Genomic DNA, 24,883 nt, shown 5'->3' on the forward strand with positions numbered 1-24,883 from the left:
TTGCCCACCTGGCTGCTCCCTGCGCGTCCCGGCAGCCGCCTCCCGCCTTTTCGGCAATCCCGCCCCCGGAGGCCTACGTCACGAGCCTGAGCCAACCGCGGGCGAGCCGGCGCGCAGGGCCCGCCGGGAGTTGTAGTCCGGCCCGGATGAGGTGGGACGCGCTGAGCAGAAGGCTTCGCTGGGCGGCGGCGCCTCGGCGCCTCCTCGACCCCCGAACGCCCCCCTGGGCCGCCGCCGCCGCCGCCGCCTCGCCTTCGCCCTCCTCGTCCTCGTCGCCGCCTCCGGCGTCCTGCTGGAGCTGCGGCCTGGCTCTGCCGCCCGCCTCGCCACCGCCGCGCTTCTTCTGCCCTTCGTGCCGGGCGCTGCAGCCCCCCGAGCCCCGCGCCGACCTCTTCCGTCTCCTGGGATGGTGCGTGCGCGGGCGGGCGGGCGGGCGGGGGCGCTGGGCCCGGGCGGGGGTCTCTCTCCGCGCCCCCTCCTCACTCTCCCTCTCTCGTTCGCCCCGCAGCGAGCGCAGCTTCCAGGTGGACGTGGGCCTCGTCCAGCAGCGCTTCCGGAACCTTCAGCGAGCGCTGCACCCCGACTTCTTCAGCCAGAGACCTCAGGTCAGGCGGGCAGGGGCCCCCTCGCCCACCCCCGGGGGGGCCAGAGGAAGAGGAGCCCAGAGAGAGCCCCTCTTGTTTCCGAAGACGTCCTAGAAAGACACGGGGGGGGGGGCGTCCCTCACTCCCTTCTACCACCCTCTCTTGTCCTGGGAGGGAGTTTGAGTAAAGTTAAAGTGTAACGCAGGCATCCCCAAACTCTGGCCTTCTGGTGGTTCCCTCATTGCAAGAAGTGAGGTTACAGGGAACCAGACAGAGGGCCCTCTCGGTAGTGGTGCCCGCCCTGTGGAACGCCCTCCCATCACATAAGCAGCTATCCTATTAAAAGACATCTGAAGGCAGCCCTGTTTAGGGAAGTTTTTAATATTTAATGCTGTATTGTTTTTAACACTTGTTTGGGAGCCAATAATTAATTAATTAATTAATTAATTAATTAATTAATTAATATTTTGGGACTACAGTTCCCATCATCCCTGACCACTGGTCCTGTTAGCTAGGGATAATGGGAGTTGTAGTCCCAAAACATCTGGAGGGCCGAGATTGGGGGGGGGGTGTCTGTTGTAATGTAAACACAGTTGTTTGGAAAAAGAGGATTTGCTGTGCTTTTGCTCCCAGTGGTGGTTTAGGAGTACTGGTGAGCCCATCTCCCAATGCTCTTTCAACAGGCAGAGCAGAATTTTTCCAAGCAACACTCTTCTCTGGCTAACAAAGCCTACCGGACGCTCCTGAGCCCCCTGAGCCGTGGGCTGTACCTGGTAAGATACCTGCTGTGTTCCACACACTTGCACGTGGCAGAAGTGCCTCACATCACCCATGTGAGAAGAAAAGCCCTGCTGGCTCAGGTCAAAGGTCGATCGAGGCAAAGGAGAGAATGCAGACCCATAGCTACAGGTGAAGCCTCCAGAGGGATTCCATTGAGTCTCCCAGCCTGTGTGTTTGTGTACGCAAATTCACATGGGGGATGCCAAGTGGGGTCTTTGACCCAGGTGAAATAAAGCCTAGTTTGGCCCCTGGACAAGGACAGGCTGGGATAGAGACGATAAGGACAGTTTAGAAAAGAAGAGGATGTTGGTTAACAGTCAGTAAGCTGGTTCGTTAAAGAAAGGCTAAGGTGGGATATGTCCCTACTGCTGCCACCTCTCATTACATATCATCTCCCAAAAACCTTTAGGTGCTTTGCATGTCCACCACATCTGATAAAATATACCTTCTGTTTCTTGACAGAAGGTACCTTACACATATTTGCTAACTTAGTGTCAGATACCATCTATAAAAGAACCTTTTAATGAGGGTGAATGAAAGAAGAGAGCGCAAAATATGGTCTGAAGCTCAACATCAAAAAACTAAGATCATGGCCACTGGTCCCATCACCTCCTGGCAAATAGAAGGGGAAGAAATGGAGGCAGTGAGAGATTTCACTTTCTTGGGTTCCATGATCACTGCAGATGGTGACAGCAGTCACGAAATTAGAAGACGCCTGCTTCTTGGGAGAAAAGCAATGACAAACCTAGACAGCATCTTAAAAAGCAAAGCAACACCTTAAAAAGCAAAGACATCACCTTGCCGACAAAGGTCCGTATAGTTAAAGCTATGGTTTTCCCAGTAGTAATGTACGGAAGTGAGAGCTGGACCATAAGGAAGGCTGATCGCCGTAGAATTGATGCTTTTGAATTATGGTGCTGGAGGAGACTCTTGAGAGTCCCATGGACTGCAAGAAGATCAAACCTATCCATTCTCAAAGAAATCAGCCCTGAGTGCTCACTAGAAGGACAGATCCTGAAGTTGAGGCTCCAGTACTTTGGCCACCTCATGAGAAGAGAAGACTCCCTAGAAAAGACCCTGCTGTTGGGAAAGATGGAGGGCACAAGGAGAAGGGGACGACAGAGGATGAGATGGTTGGACAGTGTTCTCGAAGCTACTAACATGAGTTTGGCCAAACTGCGAGAGGCAGTGAAGGATAGGCGTGCCTGGCGTGCTCTGATCCATGGGGTCACGAAGAGTCGGACACGACTGAACGACTGAACAACAACAACACCATCTATAAATCATTTTCACATCTTTTCTTTCAAAGCAAAACATACTGTAAATTTCAAACCAGTTTTCCCGTTTTTCCCAGGGGCTCAATTCTGTATTATGTCCTACATCCCTTGCCCAATGAATCATGGCAGATTTTACCAAGTCATCATTTGTTTCCCATTCTAACAAAATCTTATGCAAACTAGAAATTAATTTTCCTCTATTTTCTACTGGTTCCCTTTCAGATTTGGAACTTTGGTCCATAAATCCACACTGCTTATCTGACTTAAGCACTTCATTCAGTAGGCGGGTAATGTAACCAGTCCGTCACCTGGTTTCTGATGTCTTCTAGTTTCTTCAATTTTACCTCTTGATCTAAGTCCAAAAGGTCTCTGTATGTTGTCCACTGTTTACCCATTTTCAGTCTTTTCAGTGAGATTGCTTCCATAGGCGAGAGCCATAAGGGTGTTTTCCTTTCTAGCAGATTTTGGTGTCCTCCATACCCTATATAAATTCTTCCTAATTACATGGTTCAAAAAGTTCTTATAAATTTTAGCTTTACCATACCAAAAGCATTGTATGCCAACCAAATTTAATATCGTACCCCTCCAAATCTAACTGAGTATTGTTCAACAGTATCCAAGCTTGTAACCAACGTAAACAAGCAGTGTCATAATATAAAGTAAGCCTGGCAGTGAGAACCCACCTCTTTCTTTAGCATATATCAGAATTTTATACTTTATTCTCAGTTTCTTCTCCTGCTAGACAAATCTAGAAATTTCCCTTTGCCGTTCTTTGAAGCAGCCTGTATTATTAATTACTAGAGCAGTTTGAAATAAAAGTAGCACTTAAGCTAAAGCATTCGTTTTAATGGCTGATTTTCTTCACAAGTTGGTACTTTCTGTCAGCATCTCATCCTTCTATAAATCATACTCCTGAGGCTCCTCTATTAGTGTGACAGACCAGGGGATCATCACACCCCTCCTGACTAGTTTGGGATTAGTTGTCTCCGGAAGGTCTATCCCCTTCTTGCTGAATTGAAACCTAAGTGGAGTGTTCCATCACAACTCCACTTCTTTCTCAAATTCAGCTTCCCAGTTCTCACTTGTCTGTATACTCTTATAGGCACTAGCCATTGTCTTTAAATCTGACATTCAGTTCAGAGACTCCTTTCTCTGGCTGTAGATCTTCCCCTCAGGGTGGATGTTACACAAACAGCTAAAAGGCTATCTTCCTATCCAGCTGAGCACCAAGAATACCAACTCTCAATTCCTTTTCCTTCCCAAAGGGCTGAATCCACCCTCCTCAGGCTAGCTGTACCTGCAGCCAACCAGAGTGAGCCTCCAGGCCAGCAGTGGCATTGCATCTCCACACTCCAATCTGCCTCAGCTTTCCATAGGAAGTAGCTACTGCCTTTTGTATCAACAGGTGCTGATCAATTCTCATGGTTCACAGACTGCCAGCTACCTTTAGAGTGAAGTGAGGAAGTTCTTAAAAGCCATGATCATTCTTTTCTAGCTGGAGTTGAATGGAGTGGAGCTGGAGAAAGGAACAGACACTGAGGCAGACCCTGAGTTTCTCTCAGAAATCATGGAAATTAATGAGAAACTGTCAGATGCAAACAATGATGCTAAAATAGAAGAGATGGAAAACTTTATTGCAGGTAAGATGGAGAATTGTGCCTGAAGAGGTCTCTATGCTGTCTTTCGGTGGGGTGGGGGGTGGGAATCTATCAAGGGGTGAAAGCACAGTAATGAAAACCTCCACAGAACAACATGAAGCAGTATTTAGAATTATAAAGACATCTCGAAGGTCATCCTGTTGATGAAAAACACACGACTCCTGTCTCTCTGCTTCAAACCCTAACAAATGAGTTTTTTGAATTTTGGCTCCCCTGTGGGTTTTCATTTGCATCTTAACTCTTTCTTCGTTTCCTCGGTTTAAGTGTCCCACTCACAGAAGCTGCTGCTATTACTTCTGGGCAGGCCACTTGGGCACAACAGATGCTATATCTGTCATTTCCCCGCCTAAATTCAAAAAACGGATCAGTACATAACTATGCGCATGAATGCAAAGTCTTGTTCTTAAACACTCGGTGTGCAATCCAGCGCATCTGAACTCTGAAGTCAGTCCCATTCAGTTAAATTCTAGTTTGAGTGTGCATGTCTAAATAATTCTTTCCAGCTGTGTTGAAGGAGCACAATACCAGCACCCAGTTCTATGCAGAAACTACAACAAGGTGCTTACGGTGTTATTTCTAGAAAGACTAAAAGCTCAGGTTTGCAATATATTTTCCACTGGAGCCCAAGCAATTTCCCATCAGGCAGCAGAATTTCAGGCAATCACCACCTTTGTCAAGTTCAAGTACAACAAGGAAGAACTGAAGGGGGGTGGAGTTTGTGCCATGCTTAACATGGTGTGAGCTCAGTCACAGATCAGATGAATCAGAGAGCACTTTCTCATTTCGAGAGACATTTTGGAAAAATCCCTTTGTGGGTGTGGCTAGACTTTCAATAAGACACCTGCTGCTGCCTGACCCAATAGAGCATTCTTCCAAGCCAACATGGTTCATAGTCGGGCATGATGGGAATTATAATCCAAAACAAGAAGGACAATGGGCCCGGAAGGCTGCTTTAACATTTGCCCTCCTAAGGACATCTCATGAACAGGGTTGAAGGCACATGTAGATAATAGCTTTGTCTTAAATGAAATCAATGCCCTCCTCTTTCCCTTCCAGCTAAACAAGAGGAGCTGATTAAGGATGTGAGCAGAGCCTTTGAACATGGTAGGAGTATTTCCTTCCTACTCTCATTGGGGTGTGACCTGCTTGCAAATAATAATAATAATAATAATAATAATAATAATAATAATAATAATAATAATAATAATTTATTTATACCCCGCCCATCTGGCCGGGTCTCCCCAGCCACTCTGGGCGGCCTCCAACAAATACCAAAATACAATACAAAATCACAGTTTAAAAACTTCCCTAAACAGGGCTGCCTTTAGGTATTTTTTGAATGTCAGGTAGTTGTTTATTCCCTTGACTTCTGATGGGAGGGCGTTCCACAGGGCGGGCGCCACTACCGAGAAGGCCCTCTGCCTGCTTCCCTGTAGTTTTGCTTCTCGCAGTGAGGGAACCGACAGAAGGCCCTCGGCACTGGATCTCAGTGTCCGGGCTGAATGATGGGGGTGGAGACACTCCTTCAGGTATACAGGACCGAGGCCGTTTAGGGCTTTAAAGGTCAACACCAACACTTTGAATTGTGCTCGGAAACGTACTGGGAGCCAATGCAGATCTCTCAGGACCGGTGTTATGTGGTCCCGGCGGCCACTCCCAGTCACCAGTCTAGCTGCCGCATGACCAGTTGTGCTCCCAGCTGCATGTGGCACGTGCCATCCACATGGCTTACAGGGCTGAGTGCTCATCAAAAGCCATTCTGGATTTTAAGGACTTGCTTAAAGCCTACCTTTCAAGCAAAGCTGACCCATTCAGAAATAGAATCCATTTACTGGTCTTATTGAGGCTCAGTTTTCTACAGACATTGATCCTAAGGCACACAATGGTTAGTTCTGTTAGGAGACATTAGTGCTAAGTTCTGCAAGATGGCCCAGCAGCAGAGCAGCCTACTTTCTTGAAGTCACTTGACTGACATATTGCAAAAACCTGCTGCTCTTTGTGTTCCTGAATGCCAGGAGTGTGCTGATTCTGATGGTGTAGCCATTTCTCAGTGCTGGGAGCAGAGTTCCCACTAGAGTACAAACTTGCTTTTTCTTTATTTAATTGCAGATGATCTTCAAGAAGCCAAAAAACATCTGGCCAAAATGAAATATTTTGCCAACCTAGAAGAAAAGCTGAAGAAGAAGAAAATCCCTTCCTGACTTCACAGTATTACCTAGGATGAGTGGTTCCCATCTGAATGTTTGATAGGCAACTCAAAGCAATGAGGCCACAGTGCATTGCATTCTTTGGCATGACATGGAAGAGAATGGGCATGATCCCTGCTCCTCAACCTGTGGAAAACATCTCACTGCTCCATTGTCAAGATGCTCTCCGATAAACACTTGAGTGCAGAGACCCTGCTTTGGATGAGGCCATACTTAGGAACTGCCTAATTTAGCCCTGCTTGTGTCTGGGAAATACATGTTATGCATTGTTTTGAGCTCCCAAGCTTATAAATCAAAATAAATGTGTGGCCTCTGGATACACTTCAGTTTAGAATTTTAAAGAAATGAGGTTAGGCTAGATGGTGACATGCTGTCTTTATTTGGTGAGGGCTGAGTTGGTCTAAGACTATTCTGTGAGATGCGGCACAGGGAAAGACAGGGAGTGATACAAACTAGGTGAGGCTTGTAGAAGAGTTCTGAGAAAACCACATCTTATGGCACTTAAGCAACTTAATGCTCAGCATGTCCAGTTCTGAATGTTTCCTACAAGGTGGGACACACACTCCAACTTGCATGGCTCAAGGGAGCCCCAACACCTGGAGAGTCGAAGGTTCCTCATTCCAGTTTAGTGCAAAGTGGAGCTTTAGAAGAACTCTTACGAGCAATTGGTACACAGTCCACTAAGAAGAACCTTGCAGCTGGACCATTGCTGGTAAAGACCCATTGACTTATGCATCTTTTTCCCTGTAGTGGCCAGCCAGATCTGTCCCCACCCCACTTGACAACCCACCAGCAGGGAGGGGCATGAAAACAGTGGCCCTTCTATGGCAACTAATGCCTCATCTTCCCTCAAGTGTGTCTAATCCCTTTTTGAAACATATGCGCTGTTGCATAAGTAGCAGGATGGACACTGTACAGGGCAGAGACTGATACAGAATTCTGCTTTCCCTTGCAATCCTTTCCCCCAAGGTTTGTAGGTTATCATCCTTAGTTTATGAAGTACCTTGCATCCATGTTTCAAGGGACTTTACAACTGCACAACATAAACAACTAAAGGTAGTTTTTTAAAAGAAGAAGAAGAGTTTGGATTTGATATCCCGCCTTATCACTACCCAAGGAGTCTCAAAGCGGCTCACATTCTCCTTTCCCTTCCTCCCCCACAACAAACACTCTGTGAGGTGAGTGGGGCTGAGAGACTTCAGAGAAGTGTGACTAGCCCAAGGTCACCCAGCAGCTGCATGTGGAGGAGCAGAGACACGAACCCGGTTCCCCAGATTACGAGTCTACCGCTCTTAACCACTACACCACACTGGCTCTCAAAGGGTGTAAAGGGTGAGGTCTCTGTTTATTCTTCCCTGGACACCCTTCCTTTACCCCTTCCTCCAAATATTACGTCACAAAAGATGCCCACTGGGTATCTCGGCCCCCGAGATGCTTTCCTTGCTGGGCTGGTCACCTTTCATTTGGTTGTCCTACCTTGATTTTGCCAGGCTGCATCTCACAGCTTTGTGGCTCAGCAGTAAAGACAGTCACTTAGATGAACAGCTGACTTTATTGAACTGAGTCCTCGTGCAGGATACAAAATGTGTTTAAGGAGGGACGGGGGGGGGGGGAGAACAAAGTCCTGACAGCAAGAACAGCCTGCTTCTCTGTATCCAGCGGGGGGTGGGGTTGCTAGTGTTGGGGAGCAACGGTTGGCGTGAACGTTCCCTGGCACAGCTGGCAAGGTCCTGCGCCTCACAGCTATGTCCCACCCTTTAGAACTCATTGCTAAGGTTTTGTCTCTCACAGAGTTCTCCCTCTTGTTCCTTGGTTCTGCCAAAGTTGAGCTTGTGGAACTCTCTCTTAATTTCCAGGAAGGTTTTGTTCTTTGTCTCAGGAATAACAAAGGAGATGAAAATGACAACCAAGCAGCATTCTAGCAAAAACACAATGAAGCAGTACTGCTTGAGGCCTTTCTGGAAGAAGGAAAAAGAAAGAGCGTGTCAGGGGGGGGGGCACCTGTGCCCCTCCAGGCACTGCTGGATGGCTCAGCCTTCTCCATGAATTTCTCTCTCAATGGCTACAAATTACCTCCATCATCAGTTGCTAGAAATCACTAGTGGGGAGAGCGCTGTTGTATTTGTGCCCTGCTTGCAGCCTTCCCCAAAGGTGCCGCATCTGGATGGCCACTGTGAGAACAGGATGCTGTGCTAGAGGGGACTCCTTTGGCCTGATCCAGGATGCCTCAAAAGGAGATCCTGGACCATGAACAACACCCCCACCCCCACCCGGAGTGGCTTTATCTGCTCAAGCTGTTCATTTTAATTCTTTCATCCACTATCAGTGGCTAGAAATCTCTCCTGCTTAGTGAACTGGAATCATTGCGAATCTTAGAAATTCTAGGAATTTTAATTAGATGTATTTATGCATTTTTCCCTTTTTCGTGGGGGCAGGTTCTAACTAGAGGTCATGAAAGGCTTAGAAAACATGATCTGAATGCATTTCTGGGGTGAACAGGCTGTTTTACTGGCAGCTGTTCCTCATTCATGTACTTCTCAGCTCCCTTCGCAGTGGGTGAGGGTTGCTACTAAAGGTATTACGAGTAAGAGCTGGAAAGGAATTGGCGAAGATTTGTCCCTCATGCATGAGGCACCTCCCTGATTCAAGGGCTGCTCATCGTACAGAATTGCCTCCAACTGCCCTAAGAGGTGAACCGTCTTTCTCAGGCTTTACTGAAACGGGGCAGCCAGGGTTTGGTGCTGTCTCATCAGAGACCAACTTCAGTTCATTTTGCATGGGTGTCAGTCAGTGGGGATGATGATGATGATGATGATGACGATGACGACGATAGAGAAGGGTCTCTCTGGGGTTCCCTCTTATTTTATATCAACATTTATGAGCCCCTTTTTTGATGTGAAAGTGGACAAAAGCTAAGAATAGAATAATAAAACAACAAATGTCAAATGCAAAAACCAGGGCAACGGGCACAGCAGCACCATCTCCTGATGAGTCTCCCTGAGTGGTGTCTCTTGCAGGAGCAGCCAGGGGAGGTCAGGTGGCTACAAGCTGCCAGTTTACCTACCACAATGAAGGGGAAGAGCATCCCGATAGTGAAGAAGCTGAGCCAGCTCACCGAGCCTGCAATCATGTAAGCAGCTGGGCGCGAAGACTGGGTGAATAATTCTGTGGTCAAAGTGTTCGTCACCCCACCTGCAAACCAATTTTCAAAAAAGATGGTGCTATGCTGGGGGAGTATTTCAATAAACAGAAAATGAAACTACTCTCCCTTCCTAGATTAGGAAGCCATTTGCATGTATTTGAGGGGGAGGCTAGCGGCTAGGTTTTGTTGGAATCTGGCTACAGAGCCATAGACTAAGAACAAATGGACAGTTGTGGCAACTCTCTTCTTTTAAAGCATGGCAACTATTGTCATCCTTGGGTCTATGGAGGGAAGGCAAGTCAGTACAGAATAGTAGTATCTGATGCCCAGAAAATGGAGAGAACGCACCTAATAACAGCTCCACCTCTTGACCTAGGATGTTAGGCTTCCCATCCCCTTCATGCCTGCCCTAAGCTTCTGGGATAATTAGCATAGGCATTGGATTACAATGGTGCTTAATCTTGATTAACAGTTGATGGGAAATGCAAGTGGGAGAGGGCAGCTGTCCACATGTCCTGCTTGTGGGCTTCCCGGAAGAAGCAGCAAGCTGGCCACCATGGGAACAGGAGGCTTTGTCCAGCAACCTGGTTCTTCTTGGGGACTTAGGATGCCTCCATGCATTTCCTGCAATTGCCCTCAGCAGGTGGGCTTTTGCAGCACCTTCAAGCAGCATGCTTAGCTTTTGCAGCATCCTGTTGGTGGCCCTCGCTCTGCCTGTTGGTAAAACCCTGTGGGCTCCAAAAGTCCCCAACTTAAACTCCAGCAACTGGTAGTTGAAGGTGCACGCAATGTCTGCCCCAAATTCATCACAGGGAAGAGGTACCTGGTCCAAGCCCAAAACTCAAAATGAAGGCAAATATGCAGGCCATGCTCAGGTAGGGAGCCCACGAGTACACCTGGGGAAGAGAGAGCACATGGGAAGGCTTGGCACTGGCTGCTGCCACCATGCCCTCCCTCATGTAAGCACCCCGAAGGGGATCAGGGCCAAGCCGGGGGTGGGAATCCATGAGCAGAGGGGCCAAGTGCAGCGTGCTGTCTCTCCTGGCTTCCCTCCTGAGACCTGCTGGCCTTCAGTGACTCATGGTGCCTTGCTCATCAAGATTCAGCACCCATGCACACCACATGAGCAGGAATCATGTTGAAAAGCTGCATTGCAGCTGGCCCATGTGTGTTCTGAACAAGACTACACAGCCTACCTGGTACGTCAGGGAAAAAGTCAGCACTATGCACCAGAAGGTCATCAGGGAGTAGCCTCCCAGGATCAGGACCCTTCTCCCCATAGACTCAATGAGCAAGCCCTGCGAAAAGAAGAGGAAAGCATTCACTCACTCAGCAGCAAGGAGGATTCCCTTTCTTGCCTCAGAAATTCAGATGGGCGCAATTGGAACACTCATCACTTACACAGGTGAGGGCAGTGAGGCACTCGCAAGCCCCAGTGCCAAGGGTCACGTAAGGAATGTTTTCTCGGGGGATCCCAGCTTCCTCAAATACATAGCTTGCATAGAAGTAAATCTGTGAGTAAATACCAAAAACATAATGTGTGGGAGGCAAATCACCACTGGCCCGTGCAGAGTTAATTTGGGTAGGTATCTTACCTGGAAAAGCGGCTAAGAAAAGAAAAGATACTGCCTAATGTTACTGCCTTCTAAAAACTGGCATGCATAACTTGCCTGCTACAGGAGTCTGGAAGCTCTGCATTCTTCCCTGGGAGGGTCACCCTCCAATCTTCACAGGAAAGTGAGCTGGCTGTGAAAGGGCTGGTCAAGAGTCCACCAGCCATGCCCTCACTGCTGAAGTCCAGTGCAAAGGAGAGCACATGGAGGGGAACTGTGTGTGTGTGTGTACGCACGCACGCACAAGCACACGTTTTGGTTGAGAGTGGGGTGGGGAGAGGGCCTGGCTGACATTAGCTTTGCTCTTCATAGACAACTGGACCAGGAAAGTTCAGTTTAAACAGCAGATCAGCCAGCCAGCTTGGGTATGTAAAATGGAAAGCTGGACTTGTACATGAAACTGGCAGATAAACAACCCCACTCTGGTTCTGACAGTTGCTTCGGAACAAAGGATGGGTTGGAGTTGCTCTCATAGTGAGTGACATTCAGACACTTCCCTGTCACCCCAGTTCCTAAAAAGGCTGACATTTTGCCCCCGTCCCAGTCCACCTTTGAGCCCAATGCACATTTCCCTGTTTGTGCTAACAATGGGAAAAATGTCTTCTCACATGTGTGCCCTTTGTTTGGACACATCTACACTGAGCCAGTTCTGCACCACCTTCAGTCTCTCAGCTCCCAGCCAAGGAATCGTGGGAACTATAGTTCTATCAGAGAACAGAGCACCTAACCATATTCAGCATTTCCTCAAGGTGACAGCTCCCAGAATCTCTTGGAGAAGTCCCAGCAGCTAAGCCATTTCCAAGTTGGTTGAGGTTTGTTTGGAGTGTAAATGCATGTCCTTGCATGGCAAGGGGAAAACTAGGCAGCAGGCAAATGAGCAATGCCTAATGGAGAGCTGCTCTTCTGAGTGGGGAATGGCTCAGTCCTGGTACTCACCGCATTGATCCCGCTGAGCTGCTGGCCCATTGTCAAGAGGATGATGGTGATGAGCTGCCATCGAATGCTGCGGTCAGTGAAGAGTTGCCAGGGTTTCTTGGCTGCCTCACCACCAAGCGCAAAACGCTCCTTCTGGATGTCCTCCATTTCTGCCTGGTAGTTCAAAGGGCCATGGAACCGTTTCATTGCTGAGAAGGATGGAGGAGAGCTTTTAGGGCCCAAGTGGGCCTTTGAGTGCAGGAGATCTTCGTGAGGCCGCCAAGAGCTGCTGCAGCTCAAGAGAGAGACAGGCAAGGGGCCTTGCAGTTTGGATCATAGAAGCCACTCTCCCAACCACTCAATCGGAGAGGAGTCAGGTTGGCTACTTCACAGGTGCATCTGGACTGGGCACAAACTGGCTTGCCCAGGGCCCCACACAACTCTTTGGAGCAGAAGGAAACAGCCAGCAGTGGCTTGTGGGGTGTGAAACACAGAGCAGTCAAATACAACATTCCTAGAGTGGGCATAAAAAGGGGGTGTCTGGACCAGCCAGTCGGAACTTCCTGTTTTCTCCTGGGCTGGGACAAACTTCCTCTACATGTGACCAGAGGTGGGCGTGACTTCACCTGTGCAGGTAACAAAATAGCACAGAGGAGGCAGCCATCTCTCTATCTGACTCCATTCCTCAAAGAAGTAACATCTCCTTAGCCAGAGATGCTCCAAGAGAGGACAAAGGAACTACAGTGGTACCTCAGGTTAAATACTCTTCAGGTTATAGACGCTTCAGGTTTCAAACTCCGCTAACCCAGAAATAACACTTCAGGTTAAGAACTTTTCTTCAGGATAAGAACAGAAATTGTGCTCTGGTGGCAAAGCAGCAACGGGAGGCCCCATTAGCTAAATTGGTGCTTCAGGTTAAGAACAGTTTTAGGTTAAGAATGGACCTCCGCAACGAATTCAGTACTTAACCAGAGGTACCACTGTATCTCCTTTTGGGATAGATTCCATGTGTACAGTATATATTTTGTAACCTAAGTCTACCTTCTGGGATCCTTCTGTGAACAGAATGTGAGTAAACTATTTTATATACTTTTATACAAGATTGTGTCATGTCTATTCTTTTAAGAGGGAATAAAGGGGAATTACCAGGAAACTTATTTTATAGGCTTATGCAAGCCTAGCAAAGACATTATCCGCTGTGCAATTTAAAAAAGGGGGGATTTTACTCTGCTAAATTATAGAACTTGTTAACACAAGTTGGGAAGGATATAATTAAACAATATGTCCTTTCCTGCCTCCCTGAACATTCCCACATGGCTAAGAGCCTCTCTGGGGAGGTAAGTGACCTTTTGGGGAGCAGGGGGTCTGAGGCTGAGAGCGAGGGGGTGGTGGTGGGGAAGCAAGGAGCAGTGCTCCTTCTGCAGCTGCCCTTGCTATGGACGCTGAAAGGCAGACTTCACCTTTGATGCATTTCATCTCATCCCCTCGGTCAATGAAGAGAAACCGGGGACTTTCTGGAAACCAGGGTAGGGTCAAGAGTTGGATGAAGGCTGGGAAGCAGCTGCTTGAGAGCAGGAAATGCCAGTAGGCCTCTCCGCCAAGTAACTCCCTGCAGGAAGAACAGACAATGCTGAGGCAAGGGGCTGCCAGCTCCATTCTGATCATGGGACAACAAGCCAGGCCAAAGCTGAGCAGCCCCCCCTGGGTGATGAGGGCCCCGGAACTCACCTTAAGCCAATAACCTGTCCTGTTAGAATCCCCCCTGTCAGGAAGATGGAGCTGCCCATGACCATAGCGCCTCGCAAATGCTTAGGGGCAGCCTCGCCTATGTAGAGAGGCTGCACACAGAGGCCGATGCCTGGAAATGGAAGAGGAAATCAGTGGCCTCCCTTCTTCATTTCAGGATCCACGCACAGGGGACCCTCAGGGGCTACAGGTGGCCTTTCCACTCATCACTACTTTCATTATAGGCTCCTAGTGGTGTCACAGGGTGTTCAGCCTCAACAACACCACCAGAAAAATAAAGCAAAGGTTCACAAAATAAAACTTCATAAAGGCCCTTTGCAGTAGGATGTGCCCACACAGAGTAAGACCACTAGCTGATCACTGATGAAGTCACAAGTGCACAAACATATCCCACATGTGCCCTTAATGCCCCTGAAATCCCACCAGGTGAATTTTCCCAGGTGCAAAGTTGAGTGATCTGCCTTGTCTGTTACCTGTGTTCATACCAATCAGAAATCTCCCAACAATCAGCAATTCATACAATCCAGCTGGAAAGCTAATTCCCATGAGGATGGCGGCCAGGATGGCAATAAAGTTGTTCATTAAAAGAGCTCCTTTCCTGCAAAGGAGGAGAGTAACAGGATTGCACCCTTGAGGGACAGATACCGGTAATTCTTTGTCACAGACCCTGACAGGCTCCTGGACAAAGTTGGCACAGCGTTCAAGGTCCTCCAAGAGAAACAGGCAAGTTTAAACATCTTAGATAAGATGGTTGGAATCCAAGGGCCTCCTTCCCTCTAAACCACACAATGGAAAGTCACCCCAACACTCCTATTTTTGCTGATAGGGTTGTGCTTGGCTTTGAGTGCTGGAAGATGAGCTGAAAGACCCACTCAGTCAATGTCCTGGTTATTCTTGGGCAAGTCTCACTCTTTCAGCCCAGCCTCACAGGGTTGTTATGCAGGTGAAATTAAGTTGGGGACTACATATGTGGTCTCATTCTTTCGGATTAAGCAATGCAAAAAAATAAAGAAAGCAATACAACCATTTTTCTTCTTACGATAAGAAGCATCCTGCAGAAGAGTGAGGCTTCTTCCGCAGAAGCCAGAAGTGTGTGCTCTTCCATCTTGCTCACCTGCCCAGGCGGATGGCCAGGCTGCCTCCCAGGTGAGCCCCAAAGAGCCCTCCCAGAGAGAAAATGGAAGCAATGGTGGACCAGAGGAGTGTCAGCATGCTGGAACTGAGCTCTGCCTGGTAACGCCTCTGCCAGGTGTCATTGAGGAACTTGTGGATGTGCTGGAAGGACAAAGTGGAGAGACCATTCACTGCTGCTGCTGCAACAGCCAGCTTCTCTTCTCCAGGTGCAGCAAGCCGTTCTGCCTCTTTGCCTTGAGGAGCAAAGGCAGGCCAAATCTGAGCAGCCCCCTCTGCATCGCAGAGAGAGAGAGCCAGCCGGGGCCTGGTGAATGCAGAGTTTACTTGAGGGGTTGCTCCCCCCCCCCCATGTGCCCTCTTGGCAATTCAGTCTATGGACCTTGAACTCTTAACAAGGACCATATGATGTTCACCTCACATTTGTAAGGAACTGGTACCTGTGCTTTGAGGCTCCTTGTGTATATAAGGCAAACACCCAGCTAAAATAATTGCTCCAGCAAACCTGGCAAAACTAGTTGTGTTCACTTGTTTTTAAATTTTGCTCATTTTATTTGTATATTGTTGATAATTGCTTGTATTGTTTGCATGTATACTGCTTAGGCTTTTTAAAAGTAGTTTATAAATTCTTCTAAATAAATTGGCAGGTGCTCAGGGGTTTTGTGGTCCTTGCCCCCCACCCTCCCACCCTCTAACTTACGGACTTGGGGCAGGCTGTGGGGCATATTGTAAGTGTGAAAAGGAGAATTACTGTGTGAGGTAGAAACCTTGCAGGGGGTGTACCCTAATAGCAAGAAGCAGGAAGTAGCAGCAGGAGTCAGGGCATAGTAATGCTTCATGGGATCAATTCCAATCTGTTACCTCCAAGGATGTGACAGGCTGCTTGGACGACTGAAACCGACCACCTGTCTCCTTGATCCTTGCCCATCCTGGCTAATAAAAGCGAGCCGGGAGGGGCTGGGCGAAGGGCTCCGCGGGGTGGTGAATGCTTCCCTCTGTGAGGGAGTCTTCCCAGGCCCGCTGAAAGAGGCGGTTATCAATCCGCTTCTTAAAAAAACATCTTTAGACCCAGCCAATATGGCCAACTATAGCCCAGTCTCAAATCTTCCATTCTTGGACAAGGTGATTGAGCAGGTGGTTGCTGAACAACTCCAAGCACACCTGGAGGATGCGGACCATTTGGATCCCTTCCAATCGGGATTCAGGCCTCATCATGGGACTGAAACTGCCTTGGTCATGCTGGTCGATGATCTTCGGCAGGCTAGGGACAAAGGTGAGAGCTATTTCCTAGTTCTGCTGGATCTCTCAGCAGCCTTTGATACAATCGACCATAACATCCTTCTGGACCGTCTAGAGGAGCTGGGAGCTGGGGGCATTGTTATACAGTGGTTCCGCTCCTTCCTCCTGGGCCGTGTCCAGAAAGTGGTGGTGGGGGATGAGTGTTCAGAACCCTGGGCCCTAACTTGTGGGGTGCCTCAAGGTTCCGTCCCCTCCCCCATGCTTTTTAATATCTATATGAAGCTGCTGGGAGAGATCATCAGGAGGTTTGGGCTGGGTGTTCATCAATATGCGGATGACACCCAGCTCTACCTCTCTTTTAAATCTCTTTTAGAACCAGTGAAGGCGGTGAAGGTCCAGTGTGAGTGTCTGGAGGCGGTTGGAGGATGGATGGCGGTTTACAGATTGAGGTTGAATCCTGACAAGACAGAAGTACTGTTTTTGGGGGACAGGGGGCAGGCAAGTGTGGGGGACTCCCTGGTCCTGAATGGGGTAACTGTGCCCCTGAAGGACCAGGTGTGCAGCCTGGGAGTCATTTTGGACTCACAGCTGTCCAAGGAGGTGCAGGTTAATTCTGTGTCCAGGGCGGCTGTCTGCCAGCTCCATCTGGTACACAGGCTGAGACCCTACCTGCCTGCGGTCTGTCTCGCCAGATTGGTGCATGCTCTGGTTATCTCCCGCTTGGACTACTGCAATGCGCTCTACGTGGGGCTACCTTTGAAGGTGACCTGGAAACTGCAATTAATCCAGAATGCTGCAGCTAGACTGGTGACTGGGAGCAGCAGCAGGGACCACATAACACCGGTCCTGAGAGATCTACATTGGCTCCCAGTACGTTTCCGAGCACAATTCAAAGTGTTGGTGCTGACCTTTCAAGCCCTAAACGGCCTCGGTCCTGTATACCTGAAGGAGCGTCTCCACCCCCATCATTCAGCCCAGACACTGAGATCCAGCTCTAAGGGCCTTCTGTTGGTTCCCTCACTGCGAGAAGCAAAGCTACAGGGAACCAGGCAGAGGGCCTTCTCGGTAGTGGCGCCCGCCCTGTGGAACTCCCTCCCATCAGAAGTCAAGGAGATAAACAAATACCTGACATTCAGAAAATACCTGAAGGCAGCCCTGTTCAGGGAAGTTTTTAATCTGTGATATTTTAATGTATTTTAATATTTGTTGGAAGCTGCCCAGAGACCCAGCCAGATGGGCGGGGTACAAATAATAAATTATTATTATTATTATTAATTACATTTGTTGGTGAACAACTGATCAGTGACTTGGCAAAGCCGCTAGGACTTGCTAGGGCAATCACACCCAGTGCTCCATTCACTGAGCCACTGCCACTCTTCAAGGCTGTGGGCACCTTGCCTCTGTCCCTTCTCTATGCAGAGAGAGGTGGCTCTGTTTCCATGGCAACAGCTGCCTAACCCTCTTATTGAAGGACAATAAGTCATATTCCCATTGCCAGGCCACCATGAAACCAGCAAGGCTGGTGAGAGGGAAAGTGGGGAGATGTGGGGCTTGGCTTTCCCAGATTCCCAGGGCCAGCAGGGCCCCCCCCCCGGGTGCCGATTCCTGACAATGTCCCCAACTATGCTCCCCCCCCTGCCACTACACACATGCACTGGTTGTCCTCCAAGAGATGCTGCATTGTCTCACTTAAGAGTGAGCCTGGGAGGGGGGGAATCCATCTTTCTGAATGCTTGGTCATGGTGAGACCAAGGGCAGGCCACTTTCTGTACCGGCATCGCCTGAACTCTCGCTATCAGTGCAGCCCCAGGCTCTCAGTCCATGAGACATCAGCATGTTTGTTTCATTCTTTTTTTTCAGTCTCATGCTTTTATCCCTCCATGGTTACTTTGTTTTAATTGTTTTTAAAATGCTTGAAATGTTTTGGTGAATCAAGATTGCACTCTTCAATCAGAAAGAGAATCAGCTGACGATGGGTGAGGGCAGCCGCCTGCGTCCCTCCAGACTTGCTCAGTTTTACAATCTATAGCCTTACTGTCGATTTATGACAGCACAATGGAGCCATCACCAGCTCTTGGCCTGTCTCCCCATCCTCAGGGGCAATTGGGGCGAGGCAGGACTGGAAGGAGGAGATTCTTTTGGTTAGCCCTTGTGGGCCTCCTGCCCAGTGATGGCAGCCAAAGCAGCCCCGAGGGAAGGGAGAGGGCCAAAGCCTCCCTGTATCTGGGGAGGGCAAGAGGCACAAATCTGGGGTGGAGTGTTCACTTAGTTTGGACTGCATGAGTCTTGGGGGAATGACCCCCATGAAGCAGATATTTGAACGATGGTGCGTCCTGCCGACAACCTGACAGCTTTTTATTTATCCTCATAGCTTGATAAGAAGTGTTTCTGGGGAAGAGGTTTACAAAAGCAACAGGCAATTTTGCTCCAAGCCTTTGATAGGTCAGATAATAGTGTAGAGTAACCCTCCCATCTCCAGCAATAGAAAAGAGATAAAAACAACATCTCACCTGCGTGGGTGCATTGATGACCGAAACATTGTACCCATATTGAAAGGTGCCTCCGATTCCTGCCGCACAAACAGCCAAAAGGAGCGTCCAAGTTGGGAGCTAGAGGAAGAAGCCAGAGACCCTCATGGTCCGGAGAGTCATGCTACTTGGAACAGACTGGAGGCTTCTGTGTAGAAACACTAAGCCTTCCCCCACAACCTCTGGTCCCAAGAGCCTTCCTTCAGAGAATGGGATCTCTCACTTTTGCAGATTATAACTGACATCTAAGCAGCCTTTGCCAAGCTCTGTAGATGTTATGAATGAGCAGTCCTATCAGCCCCAGCCAACCAGCATGAGGCTGATGACAGTGGCAGTCCAAAATATCTGGAGGGCACCAGGTTGGGGAAGGCTTCCCTCAGGCCCTGGGGGCAGGCATTTTATACCATCCTCCTCTCCAGCAGAGAGGCTGCAGCAGAGGTGGGCAGGATGGGCTGAACACCCACAGTTCTGAACTAAGGGAGCAGATTTGTACTCACGCTGGAGTCAAGCATAATAAATGTGAACAGGTGGTTTATAAACTGAATCAAGCAGTTAATTAAGAAGCATAACAATGAATTAACAACAAACACAAGCGACCACCATTGACTGCATGGCACAGTGGCAGCAATTGGGCACCCGCTGAACAGCAGGTCTTGCATTGTCCTTGGGCCTGTGGGTTTCTGCTCCTTGTGCTGCCTCTGCTTCCAGGTGCCCCATCCAGCTGTGTTCTTCTCTTCCTCTTGCATTTTAAGCAGAGGCAGGATACCTCAGTCTGTAGGGTATGATACCCTTCATCTCAGGTTGTGGGTTTGAGTCCCCCATTGGTATGGACATAGCCAATGGGGGGCAGGGGGCAGCTACCCCCCATCAAGTAAAACAATAGAAATAACTAACTGACCAATCATGTCGGTTCTGTCCCCCCCAACAAAAGTCATGCCCCCCAACAAAAATCCTGGCTACTCCCATACCCATTGGACAAAACATTCCTGTATTGCAGGGGGTTGGGCTAGATGACCCTTGTGGTCCCTTCGAACTCTACAATTCTAGGAGTCTAGGATTCAGCTTCTCCATTCCCCACCTGCCTTGGGTCTTTCCCAGCACTTCAGAGGTGCCGGCCTTCCTTTTCCTTAATGCAGTTCAGCTTCCCAGGGTCAACACCAACAAACTTCAAATGCTTGCAGGTTTCTAGAATCCTGGCAAAGCACACAGGACCTGACTAGCTACTACCTGATCCAACAAGACAATCATTGTGACCTTTAGCAAGAGTTGCAGAATCAGGATCCCTGAGCACAGCTCACTCTTGCCCATCAGAGCTCTCCTCTTTGTGAGTTTGCACTCTTGCTTTGTGAATTTAAAAAAGTGGCAGACAACAATTTATAGCAAAAAATGGAAAACGAGAACAGGCAAGTTTGCGGGTGGCTCATGAGATTTGAGCCTGCTGTAGAACAGTGTTTGCTGAGTGGCCCAAATGTCCAAAGCGAGCTTTGCCAGGTGACACCTCATTTGACCCACAGAACTGCTGCCCTGTTTGATGGAGGAATCCTGCTCCACCAAGCAGCAGAGGCAGGAGCTGTTTGGCATCTGTCCCCACTTAGAAACCTGCCCGTTGGCCTCCCGCCTTGGCCCTCAAGTAGGAATGGCCTCTTTGCCAGGTAATCCCTTGGCATGTGACCCAGGCTGATTAAGTCTGGCCTGAGCACAAAGGAATGCACACACACAAAATGACCACCCCAACACCAAAGTGACTGGCTACATCATGACTCACTCTGGACTTTCTGAATCGCGAGGAAATCAAAGCCCCAAATTGGAAAACAAACGAACCCTTTCCCACTGCTCACTACAGCTCTCTGGGGCTGCTGTGTTTCTTGACTGGAACTTTGCCTTTATCCTGGGGGAGGGGGCAAGGTGGAGAGGAATGACTTCCTTGGGACAGAACCACCAGCCCCTCATTGTTTCCCTTTCGTCCTGGACTGGGCAGTGGGTGGGCCTTGGCTTCACCTCGAGTCAAGCCTCGTCTGGCTGGCAGACAAGGAGATGACCAAGCACTCAGGTGACCAGCTGCATGTGCAGAGCAGGGGGGCCACACAAGAGAACCACCCCCATCACTGCTGAGAGCCTTGTGACTTCCTGCTTGTGATGCTGATGTGGATGGATTATCTGAGGAATTAATCACTTGACAGGATGAGGAGCTCTCATTCATTATGCTCTTTGCTTTTCACACTCCTGAAATGCCACAACATTAAACTGACCCAGACCCACCTTGAGACAAGCAAATGGGGGCTGTGGGCTGGGAGAGGTATCTGTTCAGGGACATGGATGCTCCATGGCAGTTGGGTAGACTCTTCACCCAAAACAGAGTTCAGTGCGGTCACTTGGGCCATCAGTCTCTTGCCAACAGCAGCAAGTATCAGAGTTCAACACATGCCTTTGCCAAAGCTGAAATGATGATGAAGCAGTAGCTGCAGCCATACACCCCCTGCAAGCCATTCCATACTCTGACCCCACCCCATTTACAGAATTTAACTCCACTTTTATTTCTCTATTCTGCACCCTGAGTGCTAATATCCTGAAAGAGAGAGGACAATTCTCTACACCAGTCACCAATATAAAAATATTTGCTCACTCACTGACAGTGGTGTCAAAATGGTTGAAGTGCAGTGGGTAGAAAATAGAAATTGAACAATCGAAACAAATCCCCCCCTCAGGTACCTGCCATCAACTGCCCTGATGAAATATGCTGTTGACTTTGTTTATTTATCTATCAAATTTCTTGCCAGCCTTCATCAACAGGTGGCTGCACAGCTTGCAACAATATTACAATCACTGGAAATCATTTACAATCAGAAGAATAGGGTAGGTCCTAAAATATATATTTCACAGGTATCAAAGGCCAGGATGAAGTGGTGCTTCTTTAGCATAGGATGGGAGCTGAATGGCAAAGGGGAAGGAGGGATGTCCCAGCTTAGGAGTGGACACAGCTAATGCCACCAGAGCTATCAAGAGCACCCCCTCTGTCAATCTGAACACCCAAGATGGTCTCTAAGGGTACTGGGAGGCTTTTAAGAAGGTAGTTTAATGTTACCTGCAAACCTCTCTAGAAGAATTTGTATCCTAAAAGGCTGGGTAGATACTTCTCAAAATTATGCTGCAATTTCCATTATCAGTTGCCTCATGGAAGTATTCACACAACCCACCATCTGTTTGTTAGAAGGGATCTCCTCTAAAATCAGGGCATGCAAATCTGCATCCTCACTTCAGTTGCCTCTACAACACACACACACACACACACACACACCCTGCCTTATGAGACTCAATACTTCTGCCTTTTCTCTGAAACCTAAGCCCACAGCCTCCTTTTTGCCAGTGACTGTGCAAACTTCCTTACCTTGCTAGGCTGTCCATCACCTTTCAGCAGCGGCTGGTGCTCCATTCTCCACACCAGGTGGGTGGCCTTCTCACCAAGGTGGCTGAACTACAGCAGAAGGAGGCTGAGAGGTGCCACTGTTGGGGTGCAAAGTGCTGTTGCAGCAGACCCCAGAGCCTTCATGCCAAGATACTTCAGACTCAGCTGGCCATGGAGTTTTATGGGCTGAGACTCATCACAGCCTGCCAGCGAGTCAAAGCATTTCGGGGGTCACCCCACAAAGAACTTTTTCACCAGCTGTGAAAAGTCCATTCGTTTTGGTTGCTCAGGGAAACATGCACATTAGTGACCAGTTTGTTATGGGCCCCCATTTGTCCGTGAAGAGAGAGAGATAAACAGAGAGCGGGGAGGAGACAATTACCTTGTGATTTTCTCTCATTCCTCCCTTGGACCTCGAGCTTCTGACAGGACACTTGGAGCAGTCCGTGGAGTATGGAGCAATGCGCAGAGCTGATGAAGCATCAGAGGGCCCTTTTCTCGCATCTCAGCTCTTCCACCTAGAGGCCCATTGAAGCGCCAATAAGAAAGGCTGAGCCCCTCACCTGACTGACTTTCACATGTTGCTGGCTTGAAAAATTAAGCTGGCTTGAAACTGCCAAGTCCGTCCAGTGGGGAGGGAGGGCTCCCAGCTGAGTGCTGCTTACACAATGCGAGATAAGACCTGGGAAGAAATGGGGCTGTCTGAATCCCTTGGTGTTTCCAGGCTTCATGTCTGCCTGGAAAGAGCGGGTCACAGTCCAGAGCTTTTCAAACTAGCCCCCTTTGGGCAGAATTCTGTTGGAGTTGCAGCAAAAGCCTCCAGAATATGGAGCTGGTGACACCACAGTGGATGCAGGAAAAGAGCCAAAGGAAAGGATGGCCGCAGCCAGCCAGAGACCCAGGCGGATAGGCTGGCAAGGGAGCCCAGTCACTGGGAGAAGAGGCAGACAGACCCAAGGAGCTGCTTCCCAGGATGTGCAGGGGGTCCAAGGCCAGCAAGGAGAAAAAGGATGTCAGTGGAGATAGTCCAGGGAGGGAGGTGAGAGGAGAAACCTGGAGTTTCTGTGGTCCCTCACCTGGGAAATCTCCCCTGCAGATCCCTGCATCTCGAGCCTCTGCCAAAGGAACAGGGGCTAGCCAAGGTAATTCCTTTCTGACCAGCTAGCAACCCTTTAGGCCAGGCATTGGCAATCTCAGCCCGCCAGATGTTTTGGGACTACAACTCCCATCATCCCTGACCACTGGTCCTGTTAGCTAGGGATGATGGGAGTTGTAGTCCCAAAACATCTGGAGGGCTGAGTTTGGCTATGCCTGCTTTAGGCACTCAGGGTAGGATGTTGTGTGCAAAAAAGCACCCCAACTATTGGAGTATAAAGGTATTTAAGGTCAAAGTAGCCCCAAAACAACTCTATGGCATCCCATTCTGGATTGGTGCAGTTAACCAGTTGTTGGGACACATCCAATCCAAATTATTGCACTAAATCCTGCCAAATTGTGTGCCACATGCAGCCATGTGTCTGGAAACTGGACAAGACCTGCTGGAAACCAAGGCGTGACTCACCACTATAAAGTTCTGACTCCGCCTACATTTCATGTCCGATTCCTCTTCTTTAACTTTCCACATACTGGCAGGATCCCACCACTCCAAATGGCTAGCTTGCATTGAGAGCAAAATCAGAACCTGTGGCCTATCACTTGAGTCACTGCTTATGTTCCCACGATTGGAAGCATTCCAGACAATCAAGCGCAGAATCCTAGATCACGGGTGTCAAACACAAGGCCCGGGGGCCTAAACCGGCCCGCCAGACCTCGTCATGTGGCCCGCACACGCCTCCCTCCCTCCCAGCGCCCGCCCGCCCGCACCGGGGAGGGAGGGTGCACACGCTCACTGCACGCACGCAAACACACACGCACAGGCGCGCGCACACAGAGCAACCTCCTTCCCCTTCCCCCTGATCACGTGCCCCACTGCTGCCGGGACGGTCACCAGCACCACCCCCTCCCTGCATCTACACACACACACAGCTGGCCTCTCTTGTTCCGTCCGCAGTTGGCACAGGCGCTTCCCCTCCGGGAGCCTCGCGGAGAAAGAGGCGCCGCGGCGGGGAGGAAGAGAGAAGTAGCAGCCGGCGCCGATCTCCTCCTCCTGTTTCGCCACCGGCGGAGGATCCTTCTCCTTCCTGCTCCTCTTTCCTGCCGCCACCGCCACCGCCTGGAGGTAGCTTTTCTCCTTAGCGTTGCCGGCCGGCTCTCCTCCCTTTCCCCGCGCGCCCTTGCGCCGCTCCCTCGGGGGGGGGCATGGGGCTCCTGTCGCAGGGCTCCCCGCTGAGCTGGGAGAAGACACAGCGCCACGCGGAGCACGTGCGCAAACACGGCATCCTCCAGTTCATGCACATCTACCGGGCGGTGGGCGAGAGGCACAAGGACGTGCTCAAGTGGGGCGACGAGGTGAGTGAGGGCCGGGGAGATGGAGCTGAAGACCGGATGGATCCAAGAAGCTGCCTTCCTTCCTTTCCTCTCCTCTCCTCTCCTTCCTTCTTTCTTTTTTTCTCTCTCTTCTTTCTTTCGTCCACCCACCATGGCGCACTTTTGCTGCTGCTGCTTCAACTTCAACACAACAACCTTGGGAGGTAGACCGCTGGCGGCCCTGCCCTCGCCCA

The 24,883-nt window shown here is 49.5% G+C and overlaps 2 protein-coding genes across 3 annotated transcripts; one reads left to right on the forward strand and one right to left on the reverse strand.

Moving 5' to 3' along the window:
• Nucleotides 1-11: 11 nt before the first annotated feature.
• HSCB (HscB mitochondrial iron-sulfur cluster cochaperone) lies at nt 12-6,827 on the forward strand. Its single transcript, XM_033174344.1, has 6 exons — nt 12-409; nt 509-605; nt 1,268-1,357; nt 4,137-4,281; nt 5,356-5,403; nt 6,409-6,827. The coding sequence occupies exons 1-6, from the start codon at nt 147-149 to the stop codon at nt 6,498-6,500; spliced, it is 735 nt and encodes a 244-aa protein (XP_033030235.1). The 5' UTR covers nt 12-146; the 3' UTR covers nt 6,501-6,827.
• A 1,212-nt stretch (nt 6,828-8,039) lies between these two features.
• LOC117038975 (solute carrier family 2, facilitated glucose transporter member 11-like) lies at nt 8,040-22,788 on the reverse strand. 2 transcript variants are annotated; one of them, XM_033135986.1, is made up of 12 exons: nt 22,606-22,788; nt 18,803-18,901; nt 15,037-15,197; nt 14,396-14,520; nt 13,905-14,034; nt 13,637-13,785; nt 12,198-12,385; nt 11,050-11,160; nt 10,845-10,946; nt 10,472-10,544; nt 9,571-9,698; nt 8,040-8,464 (listed from the first exon to the last, which is right to left on the reverse strand). In XM_033135986.1, the coding sequence occupies exons 1-12, from the start codon at nt 22,621-22,623 to the stop codon at nt 8,264-8,266; spliced, it is 1,485 nt and encodes a 494-aa protein (XP_032991877.1). In that variant the 5' UTR covers nt 22,624-22,788; the 3' UTR covers nt 8,040-8,263. The 2 variants fall into 2 exon arrangements, with proteins under 2 accessions (XP_032991877.1, XP_032991876.1); XM_033135985.1 differs by lacking the exon at nt 22,606-22,788 and adding an exon at nt 22,206-22,563.
• Nucleotides 22,789-24,883: the final 2,095 nt, after the last annotated feature.

The sequence above is a fragment of the Lacerta agilis genome, chromosome 17, assembly GCF_009819535.1.
Source record: "Lacerta agilis isolate rLacAgi1 chromosome 17, rLacAgi1.pri, whole genome shotgun sequence".
NCBI classification, from domain to species: Eukaryota; Metazoa; Chordata; class Lepidosauria; order Squamata; family Lacertidae; genus Lacerta; species Lacerta agilis.